The following is a 13117-nucleotide window of genomic DNA, read 5'->3' as shown; positions in this document are numbered from 1 at the left end:
CCAAACCCATTTCCAATATCCATACCCATTTCCATGAGAGTCGTCAGATTGGATCCATCACATCATCCAACGGTCGCCTCATCATCGTGCATCAAACTCTAAAGCTCCTGTCAAACATCATAGTACCTAACTCCAATCTAAGCTGTCAATTTTGATGTATCACACATCCAACGGTCGCTCCACGCCTGTTTCCCTCATGCCGTTCGATTCAATCCAGATGTGATCATCCAGTGGCATTGTCTCGCTGTGCATCAACATTTGCTACACCCGCCTAACACTACAACACCTAACACCTATACCCGCTAGCCAAACATCCTCTTCTTCCCAAACCATCGATCTCTTCTCTCCTCCCTCACCTCTGCAACACCACCACTCCCTGCCACCGCCTTCTCCACCCCTACCAGCCTCCACAACCACCCTACTCACCCAACAACCAAAACCCATCATCACCACTGACCTCCCCTACTAGATATCAGTCGAGTTCTTCGATTTCACACCCCTCTTCTCGCTTTTAGCGTGTGAAAGTGACGAACTAGGTTGATGGATATGAAGCTAGAGCATGGAGAAGACTGCATGGAGATATAGAGGAGCAGAGCTGGTAGAAGTGGTAAGAATTGTCCCATCAAATTATTTAATTTGTGAAACCCTAATTTCACTGATTTGGGGATTTTTTTTATAAGAACCCTAATTTGGGGTGTTGGGTATAAATAGAGGGTGAATGGTGTTGTTGTAAGCATGCCTGGGCTAGCCAGAGCATCAATTGAGACTTGGGTTAGACAAGCTCAAGGGTTAGTTCTTAGTTTAAATTGTTTTGTAAATTTCAGTTCATTTTAGAATTTAACTTCATCATGTTCTAAACATCAATACTAAGGTGTTGATGAAGCCATAAACATCTTATGCAACTGCACTTGGTTATAATTGTATCTTATGTGGTATAATGCCTAAGATAATTTGAAGCATCTAGGCTTTAGGATTGTACTGAGTTGATCTTTAATTAGCCAACTAATACTAGGAATAGAGAACTCTAGATGTTATTCTCTTTAGTCTATCAATATGGACCCTGGAACAAATGCAAGATAGAACATGTCATCCCTGTCTGATACCAAGGGGGAAAGAACAATAGAAACCATTGTGCCTTAGCTGGGAGTTAATGGTGGATTCAAATGCCTTAGTATCCTCCTTTTCTGTCATTGTTGCTCACTGCCTTTGCTTATTTGGCTCACTGCTACCGCTACTGTCATTGTTCACTGTTAACTGTCACGTTCTTCATTAGTTTAGTTCACTTTCTTAGTTACTGTCTAGCATAATCTTAGCTTAGGAACCTTCAACTTTACACACCCTAGTCCCTGTGGATTCGACCCGTATTTGCACGCACTATAATCGACACCGTGCACTTGCGGTTAACAAGTAGGATCCTCTTTGCTCTTATTTTTTGTCACTCTTAAAAGCCTACCACCTAGAACTTTAATCGGGAATTAGTAATAATTACAGACATTGATGAGTTACGAATGAAACATACTCAAATGCAACTGGTAACAGTCCATCCCTTCTCTGGTCTAAGTGAACAAAATTAGACCCAGGTTCATTCTTTAAAATCAAGGTAAACTGGGAACATTGGGATATCGTAGTGTGACAAGTGATTATTTGGTGGTAAACTTTGGAATAACTTCGAAACATCAAACACGATCATAAAATTAAGAGCGTAGTATTAGAAAACACCTTAAAAAAACGTACCTCAGACTAGTTTAGCACCAAGAGAAATCTAACAACACTTGATCGATGAAAGCAAAATATTTCCGGTAAAATAGTTATGAATACCTTGATTTACATTGTTATATCTACAGTAAGTTGTTATAACATTTCCTGAATGACTGCTATAACATTTTCCGAATGATGTTACCGTTATAACATATTATAACCTAATATGGTTCCAGCAAGGTTAATGCCGAACAGTACCGAGGAGGGTCAAATACGAGAATTTGTATTTTTTTTCCATCTCGATCCATATTACACGGTCAACATATAATAATTATAAATGTACTTCCACGTATGAGTATTTTTGTCGTTATTAACATACCTGAAAAAGCGGGGGTCTAACAACACCACCAATATTTCGCTTGGCAATATGTATGGACAAACTCGAGTATACTTTTAAGAGAATCAACAAGACTTGATCAATTAAAAGTATATCAACGAGTTTATATCTCAATCTCTCTATTTGATCTTTACCCAAGAAAATAAAAACCTGCGATTCTTTATAAAAGAGAGATAAATTTGGACGGTACCAAAGACCAATATCCAAGGATCAATCAATATCGATCAACAACCAAAAGTCGGATTCTCCAATTGATTGATCTAACGCACAACCTGTATTATTTCAATTATATAATAAATATAATGCGGAAAAGAAATAACACAGACACCAGAAGTTTTGTTAACGAGGAAACCGCAAATGCAGAAAAACCTCGGGACCTAGTCCAGATTGAATACACACTGTATTAAGCTGCTACAGACACTAGCCTACTCCAAGCTAACTTCGGATTGGACTGTAGTTGAACCCCAATCAGTCTCCCACTGATCCAAGGTACAGTTGCACCCCTACGCCTCTGATCCCAGCAGGATACTTCACACTTGATTCCCTTAGCTGATCTCACCCACAACTATGAGTTGCTACGACCCAAAATCGCAGGCTTAAACAATAAACAAATCTGTCTCACACAGACAAGTCTATCAAAGTATCAATCTGTCTCCCATAGAAAAAACCTAAAGTTTTTTTTTTCGTCTTTTGATATAAAATCAAGGTGAACAGAAACCAATTGATAATCCGGTCTTATATTCCTGAAGAACATCCTAGATTAATCAATCATATCACAACAATCTTAATCGTATGGTAGTGAAACAAGATGTCGTGGAATCACAAACGATGATACGGAGATGTTTGTGATTACTTTTTATATCTTGCATATCGAAGAGGTTAATCTCAAGACGATCAATATGATTGTACTCATACGATAGAAGATGCAAGATCAGAATACACAACTACGATAAAAGTAGTATCGGTCTGGCTTCACAATCCCAATGAAGTATTTAAGTCGTTAACCTGGTTTTAGAAGAAGAAAACCAAAGGTTAAAGGAGAACCGACTCTATAACGCAAACTAGTATCACACGTAAGGTGTGGGGATTAGTTTGTAGAGTTGCTAGATGTCCCCTTATATAGTTTTTCAAATCAGGGTTTCACCTTGCTCATAAAGCAAACACTATCCACCGTTAGATGAAAACCTGATTTAGATTCAAGCTAATATATCTCAACCGTTAGATCGAAATCTTATCTTGTTATACACAAATGAAATGCACGCTTCTAGGTTTGTTAACCGCACCCAAACGTGTATATTGTTGGTTCAACAATAGTCAACCAAAAGGTTAGCCATTTGAGCATTTCATACCAACCATTTTCTTATTCACCATAACTAGTTCAAATGCGTCATATGAACTAGTTATAGAGTTCTTCAATTGCAAGGAAATCTCATGTACTACACAAAACATAATTGAAGCAAAGATGATTTGATACACATGAGTCGGTTCATGAAATTTATAGCCACGGTTTGTGAAAGCATTCCTTAGTCTTTATAAGTGTAAGTTTAAAAATCATCTTCAGATATATAACCTTCAAAAGTTCGCAGACTAGGTTCGCGGACTTGAGGTACTTGACAGAGTTTACAAACTCCACCATAAATTCTCGGGTTTGAGAACTTCGTCGGTTCGCGGACTTGGCTCACGCAAGCAGTTTGTTAACTCCAGCAGAAATTCTCGGGTATGAGAACTTCGGAAGTTCGCGGACTTGGCTACTAGCCATTCTTCCAGTAAAGGACTTATGCACATATGTGTTTCCACAACATACTTATGTCCATTATTGGTTATGTTATCTAAACTCTCATTCCAATCATTGAAAAATTCTTAGAGGACGTTATATAGTTGTTACACTATTTCTCGTCAAAGCAATTTCCAAAGTGATTGAAACATATCATGACTTGCGTCACTAGGTAAAGAAAAACATGGTAGAAGCGAAATGCTTACCAACACATATTTCGAGATATAGATAGGCGAGGTATACTCGGCTCGAAATACCAAATGTGTAAAATCTAAGTGTATATATATATATATAGCATACGACTTTTGTCTCAAGAAGTAGGAGATATAATAGATAGACTTTTGAGTGACATATAAGTTCAAGTCTTCACATACCTTTTTGTCGATAAGTTCCACCGGTTCCTTGAGTAGTTTTTCCACTTGTATGATGAATCGCCATGAAGTCATTGAGCTCAACTACACATACTATCCTAGTCCTAGACTTAGATAATATATTAGAAATCAAGACTTATAGTTTTGATCACTAACATTGACAAACATGCTTGATATAACAACGCATGCGAGTTCGACCGAGCAGTGCTCTAACAATCTCCCTCTTTGTCAATTTTAGTGACAAAACTATCAATACATATGGATACAAAAAAGATAATGAAACTTTAGTAGCTCCTATTACACATGTCTAATGTTCAACATTCCTTGAAATCTTTGTCCTTCCAAGTACTCAAATGATCCCAAATGTTGTAAGTTTTGCATCACCATTGTTGAAGATCCGTACCTATAACAATGAGAAAGCATTGGTCTCGATCATTGTTATATAGTGTCATAGTATTATTACAGAGTGTCAAAGTCCAATTGTATCACAACTTCAACAATAATACTATGGTGATATGTATCACTCCCCCTTAGTCAATACTCCATCTTGATCATGGAAAAAACTCCTCCTTACAAAATGATCCGAAAACCATATGTATTTGTAGTGTGAACTACATATTAACTCTCCCCCTTTTTGTCAATAAAATTGGCAAAGGTACAAGAACAGGATCATAATGAAATTTCCATAAGAGACATTTCATGATTAAAAGAAAGGAACACACATCATCTTATTTATATGCAATCATATAACCGAAGCTAATAACATTCATCAAGGAGTTTAAAGATACAAGATAACCCCTCTAAAATTCTACAGCCACACACCCCTCAAGATATGACCATTAAGCACAAGTACAAAAGAACTCTCCTACATTTGATGTCATTCCAAGGGAACAACAAGAGCGACCTTAATTTCAAGAGAAAAGAAGGATTTTTATTGGACACCAAAACCATAAGAATGATTTTTATATCCAAAAACTCAATCAAATTAATCACAAGTAAACCCATGATTAATTTAATCAGAATATGCAATCAAATTAAACACACAAGGTGGTCAACTTAATTGATTATGCTCAACATAAGTAAACTTACGTAACATATGACTAACATAACCATTAGAAAATGATTAGGATAGCCGTTCATATACTCAACACAAGAAAAACTTATGGAATATATGAATACTCAACTAGATTAATTATAAGATAACCCATAATTAATCTAATTGGAATATACAATCAAACTAATCACAAAAATAATCAATTTAATTTTCATTTGTTTTGCTCGACATAAGAGAAATTACGGAGCAATAACGAAATAACCAAACAAGATGATTAATTTAGTTTACAAATGCTCAACATAACATACCTTACGGAACAACCAACAAAGCTAATCACAAAAATAATCAGCTTAGTTATATCGTGCTCAACATAAGACATATTACGGAGCCTCACAGTAATACATAAAATATGGATCAGTGAAGATCAATATTGTGGAATACACAAGGATTCATTCTATCTTCCATTATTATATGCATAACTATTTAATAGACATAATCCTTAAACACAAAAGATTTTAACCTATCTTCCATCAAAGAATTGAAAATATAGGCTTAACTTTTGTATTTGTCAAAAGTCTATTCATCCTTAAATCAATACATGAATACCGATCATGAACGACTTTACTTTTGACAAAAATATGAGACACAATAGTTCACGGACGTAAACGTAAATATTCGGAGAAAAAGGATTGATATCTCGTAAAAAATGGAAAGTATGAAAACTTCCATAATAGCTGACTTGATCGCCAGATTTTGGCAAGAATTTCGTAAATGGAAATATTTTCGGGATTTAATTCTTCTTGCCAAAGAAAAACAAACCAAGGAAAATAATAAATTACATTGAATGTATGATTGATTCAATTATAAAGAAAATCAATAAAATGATTTTTACCTTAGCATGTTGACAGCGTGTGGACTGAGCAAATACTCTTTGATATGAATAATGAGAAGAGTTATGTTATTTGATGATAATTGTGATGGAGAACCTAATTACCCATTGAGAAAAAAAAAACAGACGACTATTGAAAATTTTAGTCCGAACAAAATCGATGAAAATGATAACCCAATAAACAGAAAGCGAAAGCAATTGAGCGGATCTCACCGCTCTGATACCATAATAAATTATGGGATCATTGAGTCGGATCATCGATTAGACAGAAAGTAAATCAAAGAAGAAGAAACCATTAACGTGGTTCGGCAATAACGCCTACGTCCACGGAAAAATCCCTTAGGGTGAATTAGATTGATATCCGGATAAATGATTCTGGGATGGTTTACATTTACATGATGAATCTTATTTATATGTGATAGGATATAAACCTAGTAATAAATGGTGAAACATTAATAGCGGACTTGATCCTATAATCTTGTAGGAGCTTTGACCGCACACTTGCTTATCTTGTTCGTAGTTCACCTTAGTTAGATCATACATATCTTCTGACTTAGTCTTCTCTTCACCGACATAATATTCCAACAAGATATGACACATTAGAGGGTGTTAATCTTCTACGGGGACCTACTGTCTAGCGGCTCAAAAGTGGAAGATCTTGTGTGGGGGCTTGGGCTACTCTCGACAAAGTAAAGAGCAAGTTCAAAATTCAGGTAGTTAATAAGTGTTGCTTATGCACGGCTGAGGAAGAGTCACTGGATCACTTTTTATGGTCTTGTAGTTTTTCTGTGAAGGCTTGGGCATGGATCGTAGGCGTATTTGGTCTTCATATGCGAAGGTAACAGTCGCTTGCTCAAAGACTTATGGTTATTGGCTATTCTAGTAACTCGTTCGGAACTGTCGATGTCTAGGAATAACTTCATTTATAATAAGAAGCAAGTAAGCTGGTGCTTCTTTCATTAGAGGGTTTTCTGTCAGGTCCATGATTATTCTAGAAGACCAAAGGGCTATATGCATAATATTGTGGATGATTTGCGCGTACTGCCTTATTTTAGAGTTATGCATGGAAAACTAAAAAGAAGGAAACGGTTGAATGTTTTTGGTAACCATCGGAGCTGCAAAGGGTAACCCGAGAGTAGCAGACGCGGGAGCCGTGGCTCATGATTCTGATTCGAATGTGCTTGGAGCAGTGAGCATCGTTGGCTTGGAATGGGGTGTTAAGTTCGGGGTTGATCATGTGTGTACCCGTTCAGACTCTTTTGGAGGGGTAATGACATCCAATGGTGATATTTCTTCTTTTACAATTGTAGCTTTCCGACCTAGCCTATATTTCAAAGACAGGGTCATAGAAGTCAGAACCTCGTAAGCTTCTCTTTTTTAGAATTACTGCCCAGCCAGCCAAAGCCACGATGGAGCAAGAAAGAAAGAGGGCTCTAATCGACTGGTCAAACAGATGCACGAAATCAACCCATCCAATCAAGACGAGCAATCTATGTGTCTCCCTAAGCGGATACTATGGCCAAACAAGGGTGTCTTTTTCAAGATGGGGAGACCTTGGTTCTTAATTCAGTTGAATTTCCAAATATATATTTTTTTAGTAAATTTATAACCAAAAAAAGCTTACTAGAAATTGTGTATTCTAAGATCAAAACTAGTCATAAAAACCCAAGGTGACCAAACTTGTGGTACGAAAACCCCACTCAAATGTTGAGATCCATTAAAACTCCATCGTAAACAAATTTGATACAAAATCCTCAAATTTTTAAAAATTGATACAAAAACCCCAAATTTAAATGTTGGTTTTATCAAATTTTATTTTGGTTTCATCATAAAATTTGATGAAACCAACATTTAAATTTGGGGGTTTTGTGTTAATTTTGTTTTGATGGGGTTTTTGTGTTACTTTTGTTTTGATGGGTTTTTTGTGGAAGGATGGTGACACCTCTGGAATTATAACTCGCGGACCGATTCTAGATTGATTTAACTACACCCTAAAACTATCGAACAACATTACCGCGGAACGAAGTGGAGGAGAAGGAATAATATTTGATGACTACCGCTGGAGGAACTGAAGTTCGACAAAGCCGTTTTCGAAATGGACTATGTGATAAAATGTGTGACCGAGAAAGAATCACAAGTCCGTTGGTTCAATCAACAGTTGAAACTAAGTGTAGCAGTAATAAGTTATGGTTCTTTAAGGCTATTCATAGGCTTGGTAATAATGGTAGCTCAATCTTTAGCTCGTAAAGAAAGAGATGGAGAATCAACTTATTTTTTCACATCTAAATTTCCCGACTTCATTACAGAACCAGTAAAGTTTCTTTTTTAGTATCAAAGAAATAAAAAAGAAAACATTACAGCAGAACGAGATCAACCTTTAGAAGAAGGAAGTGCAATCAAAATCTAGTACAAAGTCTGCCGGCAGGGGACAGTGAAGGAAAAAGAAAAGTGATATAAAAGAGAAAAGAAATGCTAGTCAATGGGCACTAGATGTTGTTTCATACTCCGCAAAATGACCATGTTAATTAAAATACTACAATTTATCATAAGAATAAAGAGGTTAGAAAGTTGAAGTGACTAAACACCCTCATTCTGTTTTGTTCTTTGTCCTGCCTATTTGTCATCCACAAAATAAAAGAGCAACTCTTACGCACATTTGAAACGCCCTAGATGCCACGAAAACCTGAAGCAACATATTTCCTGAAGGTAGCGTGAAACGAGTCATCATGGATTGCTGCCAATCTCCTGTAGTGCAATTGCATACACGTGTAAACATGCATCACCAACGTTGGATAAGCAAGTCTAAAATACTCATAGCAGTCGACTTTGGAGCCGATAGCATCCTGCAACAGAATAATTTGTAATTATACTCAAATTTATAACACATCAGAAAAATCAAGTAAACGTAGATTAAAACTTAGAATATAGTTACCTGAACATCCTCATCGAAACGGCCCCAATGAACTTTGGCACATCTAACACAATATAATAATCCAAGAAGAGTATCTTCTTCATCTCTGCCTCCTTGACCTGGCACAAAAGTCCCGTATTTCTGGGTGAAGACCTCCTTTCCAGCCATGAACGTCCAGCAATTTCAAATCCCTAATTAAGGATAGAACTTCGGGTGCCACTGTACGGAATTGGATAATTTGGTAATTATCTGCTAGTGAATAATACATTGTATCCAGATACTGAGCCACGGCACATAAAAACTCCAGGCTTTTGGTGGTACACCAAAAATATGGGTGTTCCAGGATGTATGCAGCTTTCAGTGCAAAGTCATCTCTCAAGCGATTTGAAAGCGCTATATGCTCGTCGGGCAAAAACAGACTATCAATCACCCTCCCTAATCACCAAATAAGAAAATTTAATATAATATATACATATCAAAGAAAGGGTTAGGAAAGGTCAAAAGAAGTTCTATTTAGATTACTTAAGAATTTTACCATGGGGTCTGAAATATTTTTTTAAGCAAATCATAAGCTTCTTCACAAAGAATCTTCGGTCCCTTATCAGTGCCGACTATCATGAAAGGTTTAATTACATTCCTCCCGAACGCTTGCAAATCCTTCAAATAAGTGTCACTATTTCCTGCAAGAAAAAACACTTGGGTAAATATCAATTTGGAATGACATATGAACCAATGACAATTAAAACAAACCGCACATTAGAATTCGTACAAAATGTAACCACTTATATCAAACTAAACATGAGGCTTCACCATTCATCCTCCAGATGAGTCATAAGATATAAGATATATAAAGCACATTTACAACAAGATTATGAATCAGTTCATTTGACGGAAACCAAGAACACCAATTGTTCCAAGCATACTTAAAATCCAACATAGATTCTCGGAATTCAGTTTGACTTCCTATATTCAAATGGCTATATCTCCCTCAATTTGGATCCAAACCAAGTGTGTGATACCTCTATGGAAAGATAAGACCGTCATCTACAATTATCGTACCCAAAAACTACACAGAAGTTACTGTAACATCACCACCACCGCATTTCCCAGAATATTCAGCATTGACATGTTATGTTTGAAATGCGATATAATCTGAAGTAACAAACCAAGCAAGGCATGCTATATCAACTCGGAAAGACCTCACAACTCTCTACAACTTCCTAAAAGAAAACCAAGCCTAATTCAAAGTCTAAATGGTTCAAAATCACTAGAGAAAACCATGACAAGTGCTGCATTACAGAAAAATCAGTTGCCACTGCCTGTACATTTTAATCCATAATTTCCAATCTACATGTCCAAATACCATGCCCTTTTAAGAGGTTATAGGAGACACCAAGCAAAACATTTTTCATGAAAAACTATTGGCTAAATCTTCACCTATATGCACCTGAACTTGCCTCCAAAAAGGTTGTCCGCACATTCATCGGAAAACTAATTCTTTTATTGATTTTCATTAAGTACACTAAAGAAGGTATATCTTCCAACCCATTTCTCCAAAATCAACATGTAAGAGCACTCTAATTCATATGTCATGATATCAGTGGACAGGCATAAAGATCCCATCATAGAGCTGCAAACATGATACAAAAGAATTCTTTGAGACATTTCGACAAACAGCTCATGGGACATTCTCAAAGTGAATTTAGAGATTCCATTGGTACAAAATCACACCATTTCATACGCTTCTTAAGCATGAACCAAATTGATAAAGAACCCATTAAACATGCATTTAAAAAGCTAAAACATATACCTTCACGAGTCACGTCAAAATCTCTTAGTTTGACGACTATTTTTGGACCGACCTCTGCGGTGGTATAGCTGTAATCTTTAGAATATGCTTCATCGCCAATAATGGTAGAAGGATGTTTATGTGGTAGAAATTGCAGACAAATGTTTCTCGCATTCAAATAGCCATGTGCACACCCATTGAAAGAGCCCCGAATGCCATCCACTGCAAAGAGACTTTGGCTATATCACACAAACAAAGTTAGTGAATGCAAGTTACATAAAAAATCTACAAATGTATATTATCGTTAAAAAATAAAATAAAATAAGAGAATGTTATACTTACGATAAAATATCAATAAACATAGCCTTAGGTTGCCCAGAAGTAGTTGTCAGGCACCTTCCCCAAGTGGCAAGAGTCTCGTCAAAGCATTCGTACATAGAGTGTCTAATACCATTACCAAACATACCACTGATACCCATAGCGGCTAATATATAAGGGTGAGGGATGGCATTTTGAGTAGCAGCATCACGAAGTGTCAAGGCCCGTGTAGTAACACAACGGTTACCAATTCTACCGTGAAACGTGATGTCATCAACTCCCTGATCAATTGGGTCTATGACTAAATCTTCTGCCACGGGAAGACCCTGATCCATGCCTGCTATAAAGGATATTTCAAATTGACTTGAGTGACTATCTTCGAGCAAAAGAAAAAAAGGAAAATGAATGATAAATAATACCTTAAGATCTTTGAAAAATTATACTGATGTTGATGAGAAGCCTGTTAAAAAGGAATTCAAAAGAGAGATTACTTTCCACCTTGAAAAAAAAATGCTAAAACTAGCTTGTAGTCACTCAATAGAAAATCAGGAAATGAAGAATTGTATGTTAATATGAACAAAACTTTATGAAAAGGTAGATAATTTCTTGGTGATTTTCAATATGGGTAGCAATGTTCAAAAATTAAAGGTACATATTTCTTCCTATGTGTAACTGATGCAGACTCTAATTATACACCATGACAAAGCTCTTCCATTTCAAAATTTAAATTATGAATCAGCATGAAATCCAAATTTGAGGCCAGAAAATAATCTAAAACTAGACCATGTAGGCACCCACAGGCATCATCCAGCAGTTGACAAGATAATCAACAAGAAGGATGCAGGAAAAGGGTGCAACTCATGCAAATGGTGTTTGCTTAGGACATGCATGATACAAAAGCGTACTTTACAAACCTCTATCTCTTCCAAACTAAAAAGATACAAAAACTAACTATATGGTTCCTAGTGGTTAATTTTTTTCAGGGCAAATATCCAGTAAGATACCTACAGTGCATACACATAACTTCAAAAAGTGATAGGCTCAGATGTGGAACATGAATTCAAGAATTCCAAAAAGTAAATCAGATAACATTGATCAAATTGCGAACCAGAAAAAACCCACATGCCATACAAGCACAATAAGATTGTTAACATTTCATGAAAAAGGAATGGAAAACAAACAAGAAGTTATACCTAAAGAACTTCGAGAAAACCTGCTGATGTTGATGAGAAGCCTGTTAAAAAAGAATTCAAAAGAGAGATTAATTTCCTCCTTGAAACCAAAAAGAGAAACAAGTAAACAAAAAATCTTTCTTACGAGAATCAGATGAACAACAAGATGAATTTTTTCGGGTTTTGGTCGTGACGGAAGATAGAGAGAAAAAATGGATGAGTTATGATCCTAGGGTTTTATTAAGATGACATATGGGCTTACCCATATAGTCAGTCTACAGATAAAGACCCATAGGGTCAGTCTGATGTAAAGACCCATAGGGTCAGGCTATTGATACAGACCCACAGGGTGCTAATTTGAGACTCTTATAGTCGGGTCGGTCTTAGGAAACCCGATAGGTTTAGATGTCTTGAGTTCCAAGTATTATTCTTGTATAAATATGAGTATGATGAATAAGAAAGTCACGGCAAAATATTATACCAATTCTTAACATGGCATCAGGAGCCAGAGCACGTTGAAACCCTAAAAAAAAAAAAAAAAAAACTGAAACTTTAAAACCCTAGAAGATGGGAGGTGATATAGAATCATCTAAAGGAAAGACAGTGGAGCATGATACGCAGAAGAAGAACCCAGCATATCATCTGGGATCTAGTGATGGACGGGGAATCATCATAACACCAATTTTTCTAAAAGGAACTAATTATGATGAATGGGATAGAGTCATGAGGAGGTCGCTGATAGCC

General features: G+C 36.4%; 1 protein-coding gene across 2 annotated transcripts; it reads right to left on the bottom strand.

Moving 5' to 3' along the window:
* Nucleotides 1-8537: 8537 nt before the first annotated feature.
* LOC113307944 lies at nucleotides 8538-12594 on the bottom strand. Of its 2 annotated transcripts, none has more exons than XM_026556416.1 (8): nucleotides 12519-12594; nucleotides 12395-12435; nucleotides 11621-11661; nucleotides 11226-11541; nucleotides 10905-11122; nucleotides 9630-9774; nucleotides 9116-9529; nucleotides 8538-9026 (listed from the first exon to the last, which is right to left on the bottom strand). In XM_026556416.1, the coding sequence occupies exons 4-7, from the start codon at nucleotides 11534-11536 to the stop codon at nucleotides 9517-9519; spliced, it is 687 nt and encodes a 228-aa protein (XP_026412201.1). In that variant the 5' UTR covers nucleotides 11537-11541; nucleotides 11621-11661; nucleotides 12395-12435; nucleotides 12519-12594; the 3' UTR covers nucleotides 8538-9026; nucleotides 9116-9516. The 2 variants fall into 2 exon arrangements, with proteins under 2 accessions (XP_026412201.1, XP_026412200.1); XM_026556415.1 differs by having other exon boundaries at nucleotides 11226-11538.
* Between the last annotated feature and the right edge of the window lie 523 nt (nucleotides 12595-13117).

Source organism: Papaver somniferum, chromosome 9 (genome assembly GCF_003573695.1).
Source record: "Papaver somniferum cultivar HN1 chromosome 9, ASM357369v1, whole genome shotgun sequence".
Classification (NCBI taxonomy): Eukaryota; Viridiplantae; Streptophyta; class Magnoliopsida; order Ranunculales; family Papaveraceae; genus Papaver; species Papaver somniferum.
The sequence above is the reverse complement of the archived record's forward strand: the minus strand, read 5'-3'. Positions and strand labels throughout refer to the sequence as shown.